This window comes from Ammodytes marinus (genome assembly GCF_949987685.1).
Source record: "Ammodytes marinus genome assembly, chromosome: 3".
Taxonomy (NCBI): Eukaryota; Metazoa; Chordata; class Actinopteri; order Uranoscopiformes; family Ammodytidae; genus Ammodytes; species Ammodytes marinus.
The window spans coordinates 15,706,349-15,728,567 of record NC_137232.1 but is presented as its reverse complement, the minus strand read 5'-3'; the positions used below and the strand labels follow the sequence as shown (position 1 = coordinate 15,728,567).

Genomic DNA, 22,219 nt, shown 5'->3' with positions numbered 1-22,219 from the left:
TGAAGTCAGACAATCTGAATAGTCGAAGATCACGACCAGTTATCTCTTTATCTCACTCATTCTCAAATACAGAGGGTGCTGTCAGCCATACTATACTATAGAAGGAAAGGTTTACTTACTTTCTCTTTAACACTTGATGTAAAGACATTTAGAAAATGTATTTTATCATAAAATGTATGGGTTTTCTGAACAAATTTATTGTAATGGAGACAGAGTTTGACAGTGTGTAGTCCTATAATCCCAACATTAATTGGGAGTTGGGAGTTCCCTCACCAGATCACTGATGCTTTTTCAAGATCCAATGAAAATGTTGTATTTTGGACAGACCTTTTTTGAAGAGTCATATTTCTCCCCACTGTAATTCAGATGTTGTGATTTTTTTACTGTTGGACACACTGTTTTTTTTACATAAAGGTCTATGGAGCTACGAACTAGTGTTTTTTTAACACTGCATTTAGTATATTACCTGGGCCAACAAATGGAACATGGCGATAGTGATGGGATGGGACCACATTTTTAGGTTACTCAACCTCAGCCTAATAGTATTAGGTTGGATGATAACGAAGTCAGTAAGTTTAATTTTTAGAGGGGTAACTTTACAAAAACAGCTTCAATATTAAATATCACTACTAAAATTGAAAGAGTAGTTTCTGTCACTGGCGGACATAATAACACCATGCTGGGATACATTAACACCAGGCGTTGCTTTAGACTGGATTGGAAATTCTGGGCAGCAACTATTCTCTGTCTTAACTGTAACATGAAGCACCCTTCAGATCAGCACTTCAGCCCAATCTGCCACAGATGAAGTACTTAATGGCTCACAGTGGGAAAAATCTTTTCATAACAGTGCAGCCATCAGGTATGAAAGTCCATGACTGTAGGATGTTTAAGGTGAATACAAGGTTCATAGGTATCCGGCCATCCATCCAAAGGGTAAACAACGATTAATATTTTTTATCTAGATTTATTTATTTATTTTTTGCTGTCTGTTCTAACAGTACCAACATCCTGCCTTATGTTCAGACTTGCTTGTAGAAAGCTTTTTTCAACCTTGTTTTGGAGGTAAAGTTTGCCTTTTCTGGAAAACTTGAGGATCAGCACGTAACTATTCTTTTTTTTAGGACCCCTTGGCATTTCCTCAAAGCTTGTATTAAAAAGAAATCCCCAATTCCTCATCAGTATGCAGACTGTTGTTTTACTAAATAAGCCAATATTAATTTAGAAAGTACACTTGTAGGAGCGGACAAGCAGCAGGTTATCTCTGGGGGTGTGTGTGTGTTTACAACACCATAGAGGCCTTTTGATATTTGAGGAAAAAGGCTTTTTGAATGCGCAAAGAGGGTTATCTGTTGTAAGATTCATGAACATCTCCACCTGTTTATCCACTGCCCCTCACTGGAAGTTATATTTACTCATATATTTTGTTGAAAAAGCGAAGCGGAGTGTGTGACCTCGGCGCTGCATGCAATCCTCTTGCACTACAGTTTCTTGTGTTTCTCGATGGGGGAAGTCTATGCATCGTTAATCAAGTCTGTCTCTCACAGCAGGATTTTTTTTTACTTGGTATTGAGAAAGAAGGGAGGAGAAGAGAGGGGGGCGGAGGGAGAGATAGTCCCAGACTTGACCTTCCTCAGTGATGCTTGCAATAGCTTTGCAGCAGGCAGCGCTTCACCGCTGGGACGCAGCCTGCTCCATGGTAAGAAGGGGTTTCACAGTATTATCCTCGGGGCCACCTCTGGAGAGCTTGTTGCTGCTTGTTTCTTTACAAACAATATTGCTCGCAATGTAATATTGGTAAAATGAACTTCTTCTGGTCGCATTTTTTCAATTAAATTTGTTGTTGCTCCCCTGAGGAGACTTGACGCCACATGAATCGTAAAAGAAAAACTGGAGTGAGCGCAAGTGAGCAGCAAAATTCATGTATTTTTGTGCAGAGAAGCATTCATATGAACATGCCCTGGGTATAGTCAGTGAAGTGCACTCGGGGCCAGCCTTGCCTCTTCTCACACAGTGTCAATTAGGGAGGGATTTGCATGGACTCAAGTGGAGCCTCCAAGTGAGGTGTGTGTTGCAGATATCAAGAAGGTTAGGGCAGGCAAGACAGACAGACAGACAGACAGACAGACAGACAGACAGACAGACAGACAGACAGACAGAAAGAGATGCAAAGAAAGAGAGAAACACGTATGTGAGCTTATTTATAGAGCTTATTTATAGATTCAGATGTGTGCACCAATAAGTCTCTCTTACGGCTCCTCCAGCTCCGGGGCCTCACGCTGTGTTTGGTCCTCAGCATGCCTGATTGATATGACTCATTTGCTGACTTGCAGAAGGCTGTTAGGACCAACAGGCTGTGAGAAATGAAGATATCCTAATGAGCAGACCAGATAAGGCGCACGCACGGCACAAGTTTGGATGATTCGATCTGATTATGACCATAAAATGCTGTCACTCCTAATGGATAGTGTCACAAAAGCCCCTTTAATTTAACAAGCAGCCGTCCCCTCCAGCTACAATAGATTGAGACGTAATTGAAACAATTAGAGGCGGAGGAAGTGGAGGGCTCGCCGGTCGCATGCAGGCTAAGGACGCGATTAAAAGGCAATGCAGAGAATTTTCCCAGCATCCCTTCTGCTTCTCTCAGCTCTTCAACTTGAGTGACCTCCGAGTCAATTGTCCTGATTTTCTTTTCCGTTCATCATTCTGTAAAGTTTTTTTAATGAAAATATCAGCCGGCACTGCTCTGTCCTCATTAGTTTCAGGGAGTTAAATCCATTTCTGGTCCTCACACTTTGCCTCGTCCGTCATGCTGGAAACACTTTCAATTAACGTGAAAAATTCAGGCTGCCGGCGAGAAATGATGGAATCTAGCTTGTTTATGTAAACATGTCAAGCCTTTAAATGGCGCCCACTCTCTTTGACCTCGTTTGGCCGGTGTCACCCTCGCCTCCTTTAACTGCAGCATTCTCCGCTTCACCCTGCTTGAATTTATTGGCTAATTGCACTCTGAGGCCTCGCTAGTTAACAGAATGTAAACTCTTCAGCAAGATGACTTTTTTAAGAGGAAAACTGTTAGCTTATAAGGAGTCCCCTTTAGCTGAGTGAGGACTCCGGCAGAGACATTTGCGTGGGCAGAAAGTTCATTAGTTTCCAAAAACTGTTGAAATAAAAAAGGTAGGGGAGGCATCCATGGGATTGAGTGTTGCACACCCTCCGTTCTCTACTCCTCTCTGGGGGCGGGCGATGTATGTGCGAAAAGAGAGGCTGTACCCATAGCAACTAAAAACTGTTTGCAATAGGCAAGGATGCCGGGGGCCAGCCACCAAATGTAAAACAAGAGCTTTATACTAAGCCATGGCGATAGGTAGTAAAGAGGCTCTTGAATCAGTCACAGCATGTCACTGGCCAGTGAGATGACCTCATCCTGCACTGCTACAATGTTTTTTTTTCTTCATATTTTATTTTTGGTTCTGCCTAATTAATCCGAGCGCTCTGGTTGGCTCCTGACAGCAGGCTTGTAAAGTAAGATTTGTGCACTGCTCATTATCATTGATGAAGTGCAGTGTCAGTGGTGCCAGGAAGCCGGGCTGGTTGGGGCTGATGTGGGTGAGCTGGTGCTATGGAAGTCGTCAACCCAGTCACTCCTGCCTCCACGCAGACACTCTCACTTCTAGATTAATTGCTCCCCGAACACTTTTGCGGTTGAATTGAATTGTAATGATTCGTAAGGGAGTGTAAAGTGTGTGACTGTGTGTGGATGTGGAGGCAGCAGGGATGATCTCTGGGGTATATAAGTATATGTATCCTGCAGAATCAGTTATTTAGCTTTTATATTGGGAGCTGGTGGAGAAAAGAAAAGAAAAGCATTAAGACAATTGATTTATTTTCAGTTGGTGTTGCAATTTAGCTGCAGGAGTGAAATTCATTTTTAAAGTGTGTGTAAAGTCTTCAATTTATCCATTTGTCCCCGGTGCTGCTAAAACATCCCTACTCAACAAGGTACTTTTCATTTAGGAGAAGGTCTTAAGAATGATAATGGTTACCCATCTGCCTTGGTTATTAGGACATTTAGCCTAATTTATTAACACATCATTCAAACTCTGTGGAAACAAATCTATCCGTCTTTTACCTCTCTATTGCTCTCTTGTTCTTTCTCTTTCTGCCAACAATAGTGTTAATAGTTTTCCCACTGTGGTGTACCTGATAGGATCACTGCTGTTTTTACTTTATTTTTGTCAATCACCAAAGGTTGTTGAGGGCATGAACTCTCTTCAAAGGACTTTAATTGACATTTCTGTTATTCTTCCCAACACAGTTATATTGAATATACAGCTCAAACCAAAATACATGTTTTGTTCTATGTCTTCAAGATCTCGCATTTATATATACTGTATATTTGTATATATATATATATACATACTGTACATATAACACAAATGACATTAAATTCAATGGGATGGTTAAAATGGTAAATGGATATGGACATATACTTATATAGCGCTTTTCTAGGCGTACTTGACCACTCAAAGCAAAGTTTGTTAAAGCTGCTCATTGACTTGTGATTTCAGAACGTATATAAACGTTTGTTCCAACGCATACGCTCCATAGCATCAGAGGCCAGATCAGTTTTGACGTTGAGATAATAATCAAAGGATAGCCGGGCCGGAGAGGCTGGGTGTGAGGATCTGAGGCAGTGCACTGAGCTCAGAGGGAGGTAAAAGGTGCTAGCATTAGCAGTGCATGTGGATGATAAGTTCCTTGCTGAGGGTTTTCTGTTGGCGTTGGCAATGGCTAATATTGGCCACACCAGGCTAAGGTGAAAAAGGACTGAATGTGAACAGATCGTGTTATAAAGAACGGGGACCGCCTCCGTTTAGTTGGAGCAGCCAGTTCATCTCAGACATATTGATCGGCACAATTTACTCTCTTTACTTGGGGGATTATGGCTCTGTAGAGTAATATAAAGGCTTCCTGACGTGTCAATCAGCTGTCGCAGCCAATTCCACCGAGCAGACTCTACCTCAGCCTGTCACTGAGACGGGCTCGCCAACTCCCCCTTCAGTCAGACAAGCTGCACGTCCATCACCCAGGGTTATTGGAGGGCATAAACTCCCTTTTCTCTCCTCCATTTAGGACTGATATAGATACTGTGGCTTGCTAGCATCTCTCTCCTTGATTGAATCTTCTGTGCCCACTTTTCACCTTTTTTCTCTGCCCTGTGCTCTGGTTTGTTTGTGTAACTTTGACTGATTAGGACCTGTTTTAGCAAACTCGTATCGCAGCACTGTGTGGGCAGATGTGCTCCAGACGTGTGTTTTGGTAACCCCCACCGGTTTTCTTCTGACCTTTTGAAAATGACTCCCTTTTGGCAGGAAGTGTGCATGTAGGCAGGCCAGTGATTCCCTGGTTGGATTTATTGTTGAATGGAGAGGTTCTGACCTTGCCCATCTCAGGTGCTGGGGAGAGCTGATGCTTTCACTGCCCTGCCTTGGGCTTGTGGCGGTGAAGTTATTAGAAACTCCATTACCGCCATTCAAAGGTAGACATATAACTCACAGTGCGGATATAGAGATGTCAAAACGGAGATTGATCTGAGAAAAGAAGTGTAACCCAGAGAAAAACTTAACAAAGGTTTTAAAGACTGCCGAGCTGCAATTCTGAGCTTCAGACATCAGTCAGAGGCACCGACTGGATCTCTCAGCTACACACATCTATCAATCACATCCCTTTTTCAATAAAACCATCTCTGTCGTTGGGTGTAGATCATCAAGGAGTTCAAGGATGAAGACTGGGACATAGGCAATATCATCCACACACTCGTCAACCGGCGCTATGGAGAGAAATGCATAGCCTACGCAGAGAGTCATGATCAGGTAGGCGTTTTTTTTTTCCAACAAGACCCTACTATCATAGTGTCAATAGTGTCTGCATTGTAATAAAACATAACCCACTCCTGCAGGCTCTGGTTGGGGATAAGACTCTGGCCTTCTGGTTGATGGACAAGGAGATGTATACCAATATGAGCTCTCTGATTCCCATGACGTCCGTCATCGACCGCGGCATGCAGCTGCATAAGATGATCCGCCTCCTCACTCACTCTCTGGGTGGAGAGGGATACCTCAACTTCATTGGTGAGTCATCATGGCAACGAAAAAGAGAAGTTAACCCTGCAGTTACCAATAGATTATACAGCACATAGTGTTCATTAATCCACTCAATACTTGTTCTGGGATCTTGTTTTGCATTAATTATTGCATTAATGCGGCATCGCATGAAAGGGGATCAACCTGTGGCACTACTGAGGTGTCATGGAAAAGCATGTTGCCTTGATACTTGCTTTCGGCATATTGTTAGGTCTGGTGTGTCTAGATGAAGGTGAGACACCCCAGACCCAACAACAGTATTGAGTGGATGAATGAACATACTTTTCAGAAGGTCGGCATATCTGTATTATACAGGCAATCATTTTTTGATTGGTCTCATGTTATATTCTAATATTTTGTGATGCTGAATTTTGGATTGTTATGAGCTGTATGCCGTTATCAGCTAAATATACATATTTTTTTTTATGAAATATTTCACTTTTGTGTGTAATGAAAACGAAAACATTACACCATCTTAAATAATACCATATGTAATGAGATCATGCGATCAGGCCACATTAATATATAATCGTAGCGGGGAACATTTAACAGTCAAGAGGCAATCAAGGTCATGATTGTGAGGCAGCGTCCTTCTGTTTGGTTCAGTTTTAATTAAAACAGTGGGGGGCGCATTAATTGTGCATTTATTCTGCTGTCCATCGACGTCCTCCATCGGCAACAGGCAGAAACACGATTTACTATACATTTTTAATTGATGAGCTATCCCCACTGTGACCATTTGCATTACTGTTAGGGGTGTCATGTTTCGTGTTATAGTGTTATTCATTTTTGTACATATCATTATGTCTAGTGTGTTTCGGGGCAAGACTCAGAAACCAATTTGAAGTTAAGACATTACCTTTTTCATTAAAGTTTGAAATAGCCTTAGTTACTGATTTTACATTTGGGACAAATTGTTCAGTTATTAGATCTGTTATATTTCTTTCATGGCTACATCTCTGGAGCAGCTCTTCACCAATGAGTCAAGGCTGATGATAAGCCATTTGAAGTGGGGTTGACATTAAATCTCACTTTCCCGAGCTGATGGGGAAATAAGGGGACAAAGGCTGTCTCCTAAGATGAGATGGATTTCATTCCTTTTTCTTTTTTCAAATGGATCCAATTTTCAGCCACTGTTGAGAGACGCTCCTCATTTTCAACACATCATCTGAGCTACGGCATGGCTCTATCAAGGCCCTGCTGGTGAAGATAATAAAGTGATAATTAATGATGTTGGAAGTCGACCTTGGTGGAAGGGGTGGGGTGAATGTATTTTTCTTGCATGTTCCGCTGTATGGCTTATACTGTAGACGGCATCTGAGCCTGTGATCCACAGCATTTTAGCTCCACCTGGTGACAAGGTGATCTGGGGAAAAGCTCCAGTTCAAATGATCAAAGTCTTTCTACTGTACAATGCCTGTGTTGTGGCGTTGGATCATTCATTTTCACTCACTGTTCTCTACCATGTTCAGTTTTTACTGGAGGAAAAATAATGCAACACCCTGTGAATGCCTGGTAAGTGGATTGATGTGTAGTGGGAAAGAGAAGCAGAAATCAAAGCAGCTGTTCTCGATGGACAGTCATAACAGGGCGGCTCATCACGAAACAGGATCTCAGAGAACTGACCCCATGTGGGCAGCTGAAGGACAGTTGACAATAATTGTATCTGATTCTCTGGCTAGAGTACAGCGCAAAGGACACATTCTGCTGTGTTCTTGGTGACACATGTACTCTCAGCCAATCAGTGCTGCAGGGAAATCACCAAGAGTAGATGTAGTGAGAAACCATACAATCTAACAGTGATGTTATTAAGTCAATCTTGAGATGTCTGATATTGATTATTTTCATTGATTTCTGATTTCTGATTAAGGTAGCCCCTCCCCCCCCACCCCACTGACAAGGGTCCTGAACTAGTCAATGTAATGCCTTTTTGCAGATCAAAATGGTTTGTTCTGGCTACAAAAAGGCAACTTTTTATTATTCTGATTCATTGTATTTATTAAGCCAAGTCCCGTTCAGCCACTTTTATGTTGCTTACTTCTAGCTGTTCTCAGAGTTAGAACCACGAGGCTTGTGTTCTTATGAATTTCCATAGATATGTTTTGTAATAATGTAAATGACGGCCTTGTCAAAGTAGTAATATATATATCTGCTATATACTGTGTGTATATGTGTGTATATATATGTGTATATATGTATATATATATATATGTTCATGCCTCCAATTGCGTCCAGTAAATTAGAGTGAGAGCTTCTATATTGAAAGACAATGGCCCTCATTTATCAATCTTGCGTAGACCAGAAAAATGGGTGTACGTACATTTCCACGCAAATCTCGGCATTTATCAATATGGACGTGAGCGTAGGATACGCTCAAATCCCACGCCAGCTCTCAGCTCGTGTACGCAATTTTGTAAACGGCATGGACTCGCAGTGCAGGCTGTGCCGGGTAGCCGATGACTTTGTTGGACAATTATAAGAAGATAATACAAATGCAGTGTTTACTCAGACCGAAATAAAGATATTAATCACTTAAAATTGTGCAGCTTATGGTGCGCAACTGAGGAGGAGCACTGATTCAATAGTGCACACACCGGCCACTTAGGAGCGCTGCATGGGACTGCGTAAGGGCAGTTATCTCCGTCTGGAGCTGCTGGGGGGACACTGAGGCACGGGGGCTGCATTCATTCAAAATGTTAGCCACAGTATTAAATATGTAGTAGGCCTACACTGCTCTTTATGATAAAAAATACACGGCACAACATTCAGCTTAACATTTTATTTATTTGACGCACTTTTTAGATGTTAGTTCCTCTTTTAATGTGTTATTGATCGCTTAAGCGAGCGATTGATTTCCGCCGTTAACCGGCACGTTTTTCCGACCTGCTGGTGGAGCAGGACTGTGGGCGCTCTCACAGCTGATCGTTGCTGGGTCGGCTTGTGCAGCTGACCGCCAGGCTGACCACTCCTGCTGTCATACAGTAAAACGCAAAATGTGTTATTTTTAGTTTTTACAACCCTTTTGAGTAGTGCTATCTAAAAGGGCCAATACATTCTAATCATTCAAATCTCTGCAGACCTGTATTTATTTCATGGGGACCATTACCGGACAGTTGGTGCGTCTGTTTCTCCTCTACCACTTAGGCTATATTATGCCCGCACCCTCAGTTGGTTGCATTTCAGAACAGCAACATGCGATGTTTGAGTCAGACCACTTTTTCTTCATCTATGTAAAGAAATGGCGACATATAATTGTATATGCTGTTTTATAGCATTTGAGCGATAGTAGCCTACTGATGTAAACCTAAAATGCAAAATCCTCAGCTGGAGATCGTTTTGTCAACACCAACGCTGTTGACTGCAGCAGTTATTTCCTTCCTAACTGCTGCCTTCTGTTGTTCTTTGATGCCGCTTGTAATGCTCCGAAATGAAACTCTTTTTTTCTACTTTCGCTGTTATTCTGTCAATTTCTACTTCAGATAAATTCCTCTTCTGTGCCGTAATTCGCATATCCATGTCGTAAAACCTCTGGACGAGGCCTCTGAACTGAGAAAATATAGGGGCGTGGTACGATCGTTTTCAGCCGCCGCATTTATCAATAATGGCCTGGCGTACGCTGAGATTGGCGAGATACGACTGTTTGATAAATACCACGCGACACCTGGCGTAGGGAGGTATTTGCGCCAGAATCTGCACCAGTTTCCACGCAAAATTGATAAATGAGGGCCAATGAGTCTGATGTAAATACTCGCATCTATAATTAAACGTGTAGCTGTGAATGTGTAAATCTATTCAAAGTCATTCTCCCATATCTTAATACAGCCCATGCATAAACATGGTTTTCATTGCCTTGTAAAATCTGTCCCCAATGCTGATCTTGCCCTTGTCTTTGTGGTTGTGAGCAGTCTGTAACCTCTAGATCAAAGATAATTCCTCTTGCTGATGCAGTTTGGCCCAGTCTGGACTGGAAGGCTTTTATTACCAATTTTACTGTAGGGTCTTATATATATATAGGGTCACATATAAAACTGTCCTCCTCTCCCTCAGTTATTCTAATTTCTTCAAAGGGTTATGAAGCCCTAGAAGGCACTTTATTGTGAATAGTTATAAACATGAATTGTATTCAAACAGACAGTTATGTCTTAAACAGTTTAATTTTGGTATAAAACTTTTATGCATTAATTATTGTCAGGTTTTGTTTGTAGGTGTCTTAGATATGGATAAAAAGTGAAAGAAAATCTCCCTTCTCGAAATATTACCAAAAAATGACATCAAATTGTGTTACATTTTGTTAAGTTGGACTGCGAAGAATTACTCAGACAAAGAAGTCAAACTCACAAGTCAAACTTTCGTCACTTTACCCCATTCTGTCATGCTATGCTCATTGGTTTGAAGAGCAGAGATATCAGGTAGAAGCAGACGAGGCAGAGAAAGGAATGTTACCTTTTGGAACTGATATCTGGCTCACTAAACAAAAGGTTGTATCCTCTTTTGATAACACGAATAATGTAAAGAAATAGCACAATCTTCTAATTAATTTTTTTTTTTCTAAATCAACAAAGGCACACAGCACTACAATCTGTTCCTGAGAAGTTCAGGTTGCCGGGGCAAGCATGATTATTTCTTTATTTTTAACACTTGAAATGATGAAGGCAGTTGTAAAAAGCCACGGTAGTACAAAATGGAAACCGTACTTTGGTGTTTCATTTTGACATCTTTACTTGAGTTTTCCATAAACTCTTATTTTCTTTTTTCAAGAACAGAAAATCAAGCAGATCTGAAATGACATGCCGTGTCAATGGATCAATGACTGCAGAGTAATTTAGTCGGTGCTGAGCAAGAGCAAATTGTTTGAGCAAGCAAATCAATTTGAAGTGCCAAGCCTGGCCTAGAATAGAAAGAACCCTTGTATTTACCCGTGACCAATAGCAAACACCACTCAACAAGAGGACAGAGGGAGAATCCGCATTTGAGATTTGGAGAGATGGATACTGGAAAAGGATGTTGGAGTGTCAATGACATTCAAAGCGTCAAGATGTGTGGCAGTAATGAAACGCTTCAGTGGTTTTATCATTACATCGGCGGGGACAGAATGGAAGCACTCGCACTTCCTGACTTTCAGGGGCTCACAGAGACTTAAGATAACCTTGCACATTTATAGTCTTAATAATTGAACTGAAAAACTTCTCCCTGCACTCCGTATTCATAAAGTGCTATACAACTCTGGCAAAGCATTATACTGCGGCCCTGGCCCGATGAATGGAAAATCAGCGCTTCCTGCTCATACATTTCAAATAGATAATCTCACTGAGAGCTAACTATGCTTTCAGGCTTGTGGCTCTTGGATGAACGAGGCAATCCCCACCACTGCTGTTGGACCAGTAATGCTCATTTAATGTGTAAACTGGGAGTGGGAGTGTACACTAACACAGTAACAAGAAATCAATCTAGCAAGTGCAAATAATCATTGCATTGCGTCTGCATCTGAAACCTTCTGTGACTCTCGCCTTGCCATCCCCTCTGATTCACTCATTGATCTTCCTCTGCCAGAATCCCCTCCAATGGAAAACACATTGATCCTTGGCTCCTTCCCGTGCTGCTAATTACTGAGGGGACTGTGTCACTGTCAGGCCCTTATCTGATGCAGGGCTGTGTAGCAGAGTAATGGGATGTGCCAGCTGAAAAGCTGTCTGACATAACCTTGTGTAAACATGGTTGCCCCCCATTAGTCATATCATTTTTGGAATCACATCAACATTATCCAAGAAACTTTTTCTATTTTTTATTTTTTATCCTTTTGCATGGGTCCAAATTATTAGTACAACTTCTTGAAGGGAGCATTTGTATGTTTACCCAGCATTTGTATTGCTTATGATAACATTTTATTCATCGACTTATAGCTGAAAGCTGGGGATGTGGTGACAACTTGCAATCTGAGGATCAGACATGGTCTTTTGTACATAATTTACATACTGCTTTTCTAAAACCCTAGACTAAACCCTCAACCATAAAAATTCTACTACCTTGAAATCTATTTAGTTTGCCATAAATTTCAGATGATTTTGGGGAATTTCAGATTCAGGCTGCTGGGCATGTCTTTATTTTTGCATGTATTGAGTCATAAATCAAAAATATTGGAAACATTAACATTTTAAACAGATAAAAAGGTCTAGTTTAAAAGTTAGGAAATCACCAAAGTGATTACAATCAGCCCTGAGGGTTGCGCCCATCCAATAATGCATTCACCAAATTCATTTCTGAAATAAAAATGGTTAAATCACACACAAAAAAGTAACCTGTTCATACAGGTTTCAAACTTCTAATCTGGATAAACAGTTGGCTTGATGTCAATGTGATCTTCTGACTACTGACTTCATCTAGACAGCATGGAGCAAACAACTATAATGATATGTTAATGATTGTTTAAAAAGAACCCCTGCATATATTTGACCAAAACTCCTTTATCTCAGATAACATGGCCCCAGATATACTGTATTATTATGAGACTAAAATCATGACTTTATATATGTCTTTTGTGGTTAGAATCCATCATATTTCCTTCTTGCATTTAGAGTGTGCTATCTGCGTTAGTTCAGCTGCGAGGAGGCAGAGGAAGGTTATTAGCATGGTGATTAATGCAGGCATATAGGAGGAAGTTTGCTGTATTATCGGGAAATGATTACCTAATAGAGGTGTGTCCAATGTGTTTCTTTAAAGCTGAAATGAAAAGTAGAGTCAAAGGCTTCCGCTGAGCTCCGACTCTACCTGCAGAAGAAATCAATCATCTCCACTAGACCTCATGTAATAATAACATTATAAAAACTGATTGTAAATAGAGGTAGAGGAGGTCGGTGCACTTCCACCGGTAATGAAGCGTAGCTCATTTTAAAGGGCTTATCAAAGCCCCAGCCCTGTATCTGGACTCGCCGTCTCGGACAGAGATCAGGCATATTTTTTTTCTAACCCCGGTGTTTTGTGCTTTTTGTGTATTTGTGTACACTGGTGTTTGTACATGCCCTCCTTGCCTCCATATTCCACACACACTCAGAAGAGCCAGTGGGTGATAGGGAATAGTTTAATTCCTTACTGCTCATTAATGGGAAAAAGTCCATACTTAAGCATTTTCACACTGTTGAGAAACTGTTAGCAGAAATGTTGTTATGTGCCGAATGTGCTTATTTGTACAGGTCAAGTGTGAGCCAACAATGAAGTCTAGTCATGTTGAAAAATGTCAAATGCAGTGTGCAGTAACAGTTCCTTTATTTGCTCATTATTTTGCCCTGAATGTGTTCACGCCTGCAGTTCAGTTTCCAACAGTCTAAACCAAAGAAGAAGAAGAAAAGAAAATCCATTATTTCCTTTTGTTTCTAGTCCATTTGGGGTTCAGACTGAATTATTACAAACAAACCAGGAGTTGTAAACATAAAATTGCTTGCACCGGCAGGTAACTCAATCATTGGACAGTTTTGTGACCTGCACGGGCCCGCAGGGAAAATCAAAACAAATGAATTTCATTGGCTGACAGCAAGTGACGCCGCTGTGCTCGCAGACGCTTGAAGTCTCTGGTTATTTTTCCTGGTGGCCACACAAAAAAGGCTCACACAAAGAGAGGCTATGGGTCATGAACAGCAGTTCAGACTGTATGTGACTTTATCAATTCTAAATTATGAACCAATGGGGACAGCAGAGAGAAACACATTTGGGGAAATAGTTGCCACTACCAGCATTATGCAACATTGTTCAGTTTCAAACTGGATTTCAAGCAACTGTCATGTTTTCAAGATGACTGAAGCTACAGATCCAGAACAACAGAAAACTATTTTTACAGCTTGTCTAATTGCACCAGTACGGTCAAGGACACAAATGCTAGTGTTTTTTGCTTCTTCAATTTGTATAAAATTGTATTGTATGGATACCACTGCCCAATGTGTCAAGCCGGGTTTTTAAGGCTGAATGCTAGTTTTGGTCCCAGTGAGCACATCTTCACTGACGAGCACATCTTCAGCATGAGAGGGTTGGGGAACTAATCGTGGAAATCATCTGGTGCAATCCTTGGTTAGAAAAAAACTAAACCAGTTTGCAGAAGCCAAAGCCAAATTACATTCTAATTGCATAGAGCATGCACTATATATACATTTTCATAGGATTCTGTTTTTATTTAAAGTACTTTTCCGCTTTGTACTATGAGATGATACAAGACGTAGGCTGACGGATGCAAATCAGTGAATCAGTATTCAGCAGTGGAAAACTAATTAAACTTCAGGAGAAAGAAAACAGCTTTTCCAACTTTTTTGTTTGTTTGGTTTGTGAGATTTTCACAGAGCTTTTTTTTTTTCATCACCATCGACAATTTGTTCCGATTTTTAGTATCTGGGTGTAATTCCCTTGTGCATTGCATTTTGGGGCAACAGAGTCCATGAACAGCATACTAGCATACCAAGCCTACGTATTCCAATATCAATACTATACATTTTAAAAACCTGCTTAGAATTATGAGGTAGCATATAACTGGAGCACAGCTCTGGATACACTAAGCATTCATATACATTACACATAGTTAAACTTGCATTTTGCAACTTACGTCATCATGGACCTATTCATGTCAGTGGCATGTGAAGTATAAGACCCCCTTTGATGGCTTTTTGCAGTCTGAACTGGGTAGTGATCCATTTCTCATTTTAATTTTTATTATAGTATAGTGCTACTGTGGTTGCTCTCTCTCCCACCACCTACACATATTGTATGTAACACAGTGCAACACAGAGACTGAGAGATTCCCCTGGGGCTTGTCCAAAGTAATTCTGGGAAATGTAGGAACTCAAAAGTACTGTACATGTTGTCGGGCCAGACTGAGGATTGGATTACCCAAATAGTAAATAATGCATTGAACATCAGATATTGATGTCTGACAATGAAGGAGTATCTTGAGTGTGGATTTGTTTTTCTTCATGAGAATGAGTTCCCTAAAGTCCCCTGCAAGGTGCTACTTTAAAGGGAGGAGCCTCTAGCACAGTGTTTGAGAGTATTCTTTATGCCATTGCTCCCTCTTGACAAGTCTTGAAATGCTACCTGAATCCAGACAATACCATGAAGGCCTTCATACTGTATAAAAATCCTGTTTCTTTCCTTGAGGGAAGGTTGTCATATTCTTGAATGACGTTGACGTATTTCATTGAGCAAAATCCTCAGTCATGCTTGCGTTTTCAAGTAGTTTTGAAATAGTTTGTTTTATACTGTAACTCTTGTTTCATGACTACAAGTGGAGCCCTCAAATCAGGCCCTACAGGGTAAGCCGCTATATATCCCATTCCGTATACTGAAATGTGTGTATACAGTGTGTGCTCAGCCAATCAGAGTAAGCTTATTTAACCCTACGGGAATACTCTTATTTGGGTTTTCATTGATGCAACTCCTTATAAAATACATGAAGATAAAGGAAAACTTGTAACCAAGCTATTTCTTCCATCTGAAAAGTAGTTGCAAATTCTAGCATTGCCCTCTAACTGTACCCACCCCATAAGCCTTTAGTGCCTGTAAACCATCAAAATTCTGCCTCTCCACACCAGTGTATGCTGTAAAACAGAGTGAAGGGAACAACCAGAGCCCACAGTATGCAGTAAATTCTGATTGACTATAGACCATTTTACATTATATCAGTCTGGAACACCTGACACTAGCCAAAATATAGCGGTCGTTTAAAACAAACAGTGTACCAAAATTGTAAAATGTCACATTGTAAGTCTCCAAACTCCTGGGCGTCCAGTTTTACTCTCAGACATGGTGAAAAATCCCAAATTGCCCATCAGGTCAGTTAGAAATAACACACATCTCATGAACAAATAAAGCTCTATTAACTGAGTTTGAAGTAGAACTGACTCCTCCGTTAGGTTAGGTTGCAGAAAGCTGACAATAAAGTAGTTACTTAGGTGCACGAAAGGAAAACTAATGTATTCTTATCGCTTACAGTGGAGTGTGTATCTGCATCTTCTAAGCTCTGCCCTGTTATCAGTTCATTACACACGGTGTTGGGATCCAGCCTTTCTGAAGCAAGCCCATGCTGTCCATTTGGGCCTGCAACAATGTCCACCAGTGCCCAGGATTGTTGTACTAAAACGTGTATTGTACAGGAGTACATTTGATCTAACAGTATATTGGATTTGCTCAATACAAGGCTTTTAGTTCATCTCACATAAGTTGCAGTTCACCATGTGTTTTGTGTTTTCCAAAATGCGTTGGAACAGTCCAGTAGTGTGGTTGTTAAGCAGAGAATGAGAATTATTTGGATGGCTTTGGAAGGCTCTTGAAATGGCCTATTGCTTCCTGGAGGCTCTGAAGACACTGGGTAGTTGGAGAGATTTACACTTTAGACAGTCAGGCCTATAGTGGCAGTGGCAGAGAACTCCCAAGAAGCTCATCTTCCCTTTTGCCTTCAGGGCAGCCATGTTTTCCAAACCAATCAGCTGACGACCTCTTTCCAGGGCCATGGCATGGCCTATAGAGGGGCTGTGTCAGGAGAGTCCTGCCATGACATCTTAACACTCGGGTTGATAAGGAACTGGCTTGGAGGTGGCCTCCAGTAAAAGTGAGAAAGAGGCCATAAGGGTTAGGCTTACTGGGTACTGAGGGGCTACTGATGGTCTGAGAAACTGACTTCAAAACTCCGGGAAAAGTCTCTCTAACCTTACTCACCGGCATCTCCAGAATGGTAGGGACATGAAGGCACTGTCTTCAGTTCTGCCAAGAGGTGTGGAGTTGTCTTTATCTGCTAAGGGTGGCCTTGCATAACTGCTGCCACACCGCAGGATGCATCGCTGTAGATTACATTTGGGTGTCATCCATAGTGAATGCAGGGAGCAATTATAGCACTGCTGTCTTCTTGTCATCTGACGACAAAGCCATGTGGTCCATACGTTCTGGCTGGTTGTTGATCCCACGCGCTGGCAGCAGGCGCGGAGCTGAGGTGACACTGATGAGCAAACCTTGACAGGAGTGCAGAAAAGTAGATGAGGAGCAGAATCATTGCTGCACTCAAGTTCCAGTAAGGTTGGAAAGACTTGCTTCTATTGGCTGAGCACACACAGTGCAGACAAAGTGCCTATTTCTAGGGTTGGAGAATGAAGCAGAACTACAGCACATGAGCCGATCTTCATATTCAACAAAATATAATCAGGATAATCACATCAAATGGATTCAAAGTCGTCAAAATCACTGTTTATACATACAGTAAACTATACTGTATATACCAACACATAAGACCTTGAAACATACCAATGTAATGTTTCAGAAAAGTGGACCTCTTTACTCAAAGAATTTTCAAACAACAGCGTTCATTTGTTTGTGATTTGTGACCATCGTATTCCAAACATGAACAGCCCCATTTGCGTAAAATATGATGTGTTGATTAACACTCAAACAATGATTAAACTGAATGATTTTGTTGATCAATTGACCTCCTCTTTTGGCCAATAAGACCACACGTTTATTGCTCAACACAAATCAAATGTTTACTATTCAGAAGAATCTTAATTATGTTGCTCACCTCATGACCTATAAATGAAGCAACTTCATAACAGAAAAACTTGCAAATTTTAAATGAGTGTATCCCGTGATCTGTTACTAACCCCTTATAATCAATTATCCCTATATTCCAGACACTTTAATTACCATTTGCAACCCCATATAAACCTAGATATGAGTTGAATATTTATGTATTCTATCCCCACTGACCATATGCTCAGTCTGATATTGGTCTAAGCAAAAACACTTCACACTCCACACTTGCTATCATTGTGTTTATTTAGGTCTCAGGCGGCTCTCTTCACTTGTGTGTTTCACTTATACTGTACATTTTACCTTTTTATATTGTATTGTCGAAGGGAGCCTGAGACCAAAGAATTCCATTGCCAACTACTGCTGCTGTAATTGTTGTGCACATGACAAATTATCCTGAATATTGAACAAAACATCACACCTAAAATAATCCAATAGAAGTCAATGTTGGTCAATAGAAATCTGTGTGGGTCATAGACTTGCTCAAGTTATCCGTCGAAGACACATGGCTACACCTTAACTGTTTGATCTGCTCTGTTGCCATTGAAATTGGGTAAATATTTCACAAGTCTGCAACCAAACAGTGTAGTATCATTTGCTCTTGGTTATTTGAATGTGTATATATGCATAGTGTACCCACATTCCTTTTGGAGTGCATGGAAGAAAATCTGCCTTTCACTTCCAGTGTTGCAAGTGTGAGGTGTAATTTCCTCCTTTACATTTCAAGTTCAGCTGTGTGGGAGGCTTGTTATTCATTCTCTCTCTCTCTCTCTCTCTCTCTCTCTCTCTCTCTCTCTCTCTCTCTCTCTCTCTCGTTTTGCTTCTTTCTTTGCCGCCCTAATTCCTCGGGAAGAGCTGCAGTGGGCTCGTTCTGTTGGCAGTGCGTGCCTCATTGTTTGCTACTCCTTTTAACACCTACATAATGTATTTCATTAGACTCCGCTGTCAGCCCCTGTCCGTTTTGCTTAATCCCATCTCTATTTTTATGAAGGGGGGGGGGGGAAGGGGGCTTCTAGCTTCTACTTGCCTGTGTTCTGTTTTCTTGCATCTTCTTCCGTCCCTTGTCTTGGCTGTTTCTTCCTCTGCCAGGAATTCCATTACTCCGGCTGTTGTTTTATGATGTTGTCATGACGTCTGATGACAGATTCATTATCTCATCTCCCGGTGTGACAGCGTTGTAGCAACAGGGAGTTGTCTACACGTCTGCTGTAGCCAGAGCCGGCCCGAGGCATAAGCGAACTAAGCGGGTCTAACTAAGGGTCGGAATCTCGGCTGTCTAACATTTTCGCAAAGCTGCACAGTGGAGGCACTCGCGGAAAACACTGGGTGTGTGAATGATATTTAGCAAAGATATGTAGTTTCAGCAGTGCTAACATTGGAGAGGGGCCCCCTAATCATATTTCGCTTAGGGCCCCCTGAAGGCTTGGGCCGGCTCTGGCTGTAGCATACGTGTGGACTGTAGAACTCTCTCAATCAGTGATGCTTTACTCTGAAGATGTTAATCTTGCCCTTAGTGGCCTTTCCTCTCAATTAAAAGATGAAAAATGAGCAATCTTCTGGAGTATATTTAAAGTAATGTAGTTCTGGTTGTTGGGAGGTGGCAGAATAATTCAGAAATTGAGATACAGCCTTGTTAAACCTGAATTAATCAACATTAAACCGGAATTAATTAAGAGTTTTATAAAGAGATATGTCCTTGAGAGTTGGAGTGAGTACTATCTGCTTATTTCATTTGTGTTTGTTTTATTTTAAGATGTTCATTTTACAATTTCCTTCCAGCATTGACTTGAAGTTGGCTCTCTGTTACGGATAAATTATATATAAATGTTGTGCAGGTGCATTATTTTTGCTGAAGAAGTTGGACTCAAATGAAAGCTATATGGGATTTATATGCACAATGTTTTTCTAAGTTTTCCTCATGAAAGGGCAGGTGCCTGGGTGACAGGGAGGTTGACACACTGTAGTTGGTTAAAAATTGCCCGCGGGAGCTCAGTGGCTCTGTGTTATTATGGAAAGTACAAACCTCTGCTGGGGTTATAAAAAGGTTGCAGACTGTTGCCGGCTCTGGTCCCTTTGATCTCCTGTTTCTTTTTTTTTTTTGTCTTGTTAAAAATTGCTCAACTTGAAGTACCTCCATATAGCACAGTACTCGATTGAGTATGGTAATTCATGGAGGAGTCTGTGTGTGACTTTCCCTTCATTATATAGGTTCTTTAATAACCCCAACCCTCTCTGTGTGTTGCAGGGAATGAGTTTGGCCATCCTGAGTGGCTGGATTTCCCTAGAGTTGGGAACAATCAGAGTTACCACTACGCCCGGCGGCAGTTTAACCTGGTGGATATGGATAACCTCCGATACAGTCAGCTCTACGCATTTGACCGCGACATGAACCGTACCGAAGACAAGTATGGCTGGCTGGCTGCCCCACCTGTAAGGACTTCACACACACACACACACACACACACACACACACACACACACACACACACACACACACACACACACACACACACACACACACACACACACACACACACTCTGTACAGTAGGCTTTGTACAGGCACTCCCCACCTGAAAATATGATGTCACCATTTTAATCACATACAGAATATAGTGTCCAAACTAATTGTTCATAAATGATTCATATCAGATCATTTTTCTTTTCAGAATAAATGTATGAAATATAGGTGAAAGCTAATAGAATACACTTTCAACCTGCAGTTTTTCCTCTTTGCATGCATTTCAAGGGTAAGGGAGAATAAATGTTTTGTGCTGCTCTTGAGGGGCTGATGGCAAAAAGTAATGGGATAATGCAAATGAAGAGAGTGTGGCTAAATTGACAGGGATTAAAATAGAGTCGTTGTAATCGATTCAGAAATATCCATCCTCACATCCCTGGGAATCCGTCCTCACAATTAGAGTTACTTCAGTGTGCTGCGTCACACTCTGGCCTGCATATTTCTGTTCAACGCACGCACGACTCCAAATGCATCATAGAGCAAAATTAAATCATGTCTGGTAGATTTCTTTATGTTACACTTTCAATCAGAAGCGTGAACTTCCGACTTGCTGAAACCTCTTACAGCCTTTGCAACCAGATGACACAGGGCTTTGGAGGTATAAGGCAAAGCAATAAGCAATGTCTGGATGATTTCTCACCTCCCTTTTGGGGGAAAAATGAAAAGGAATATGGATCCCAAGGCACGCTGCTGGCAGTGGAGCCTCACACATTTGGCATCGGGGCCGAACCTGCTGCATGCTGGGTGCTGTTTCTTTCTTGGCTGCTTCTTCTATGCCTTTGATAGGTAAAAACCATATAGTATGACAGCTCCACAATGTATGCTCAAGACGTCATCTAATTGGGTTATTTCTTTGATTTATGACCTTAAATCGTCTGTGAAATGATTTTGTTAAATCGTGTAATGGCTGTCTGAATTACCGCTAATTTACATGATGTATAAAAGCTCTGTGTAGATGTGATATTTAGGCAGCAGGAGGACCATCCATCACAAGAATCATTACTAAATATTGGGCTTTATGCAGACGCCTCTGACAGCAAGATTTTACCATTATGAATTGTTATTGGTCGTAAGTACATACATCTTATGAAAGACCAAGGAGAATGTGCATGTAAAATCATGTAATTACTTATCATGTTTTCTCTGGCTATGTTCATAAAATCAATTTTTCTTTTGATCAAACAAGAGTAAAAGTCCTGTAGTTATACTAGGCTGCTGAATAATTATTCTGTGATCATCAGAAGGTTTTGACAGGATTAAAAAAGAAACTATGTTGAGTTTACCAAATTAAATATTGATTTAATTGTTTAAATACAATGAAGTTGATGGCCTCCATTTAGAAAAGAAAAACTTTTCAAAGAGAAACTAAATTTAAAAAGGTCTTGCCAAGTCATTTACTCTCTGGGCTTCAAAAGTATTCGATTGGAAGTGACAGAAGGGAAGAAGTGGATTCAAAGGACAGACATTAATCAAAAAATTGACATTATGTAAAACTTCACCTAAGATAGTAAGTGGTATAAAAACCAGACTGAAGCCGGAGATAATAAATCAGTTCTAGGGGCTTCTGTAAATGACCCTGCACTCCAGTCTCAGACAGTTCTTGAAAACAGACAATTGTTATTCCGGGATTGATACATTATCACACAAAAGACTTTGCAGAGCATCACTCGCAGATAATGCCAATAACTGCTCTGGGATTGGGCTGTAATAACCAGATGAGTCGGAATCCGCTGGACAGCTTATCAATGACTTTGCCAAGGTTCTTAGCGGGAATATTGTATAGCTTAGTTCAATAGTAGAGTGAGGATCCAAGGGCATTTTGTAGTTAAAATGTGAAACGGGAGAAAATCTGTCTGCAGCTCTCCCTGTTCACTCAGGTGTAATAGGAAATGGAAAAAGACAGGGACTTTGCTGTAAAGTGTGGCTTGTGCCCGCCTCTTTGAAGATGTGCAGCTGGGAGATTCAAAAGGCCAAACTCTGAACAGGAACTGACACTCCTTTTAG

At 41.1% G+C, this 22,219-nt stretch overlaps 1 protein-coding gene across 1 annotated transcript in view; it reads left to right on the top strand.

The window, feature by feature from the left end:
* gbe1b (glucan (1,4-alpha-), branching enzyme 1b) overlaps window positions 1–22,219 on the top strand; it is a 90,029-nt gene that overhangs the window by 46,100 nt on the left and 21,710 nt on the right. The window contains exons 11-13 of the mRNA XM_080054038.1: window positions 5,766–5,876; window positions 5,963–6,134; window positions 19,942–20,126. Coding sequence (XP_079910164.1) covers window positions 5,766–5,876; window positions 5,963–6,134; window positions 19,942–20,126 — 468 coding nt within the window. The remainder of the gene's footprint in view (window positions 1–5,765; window positions 5,877–5,962; window positions 6,135–19,941; window positions 20,127–22,219) is intronic.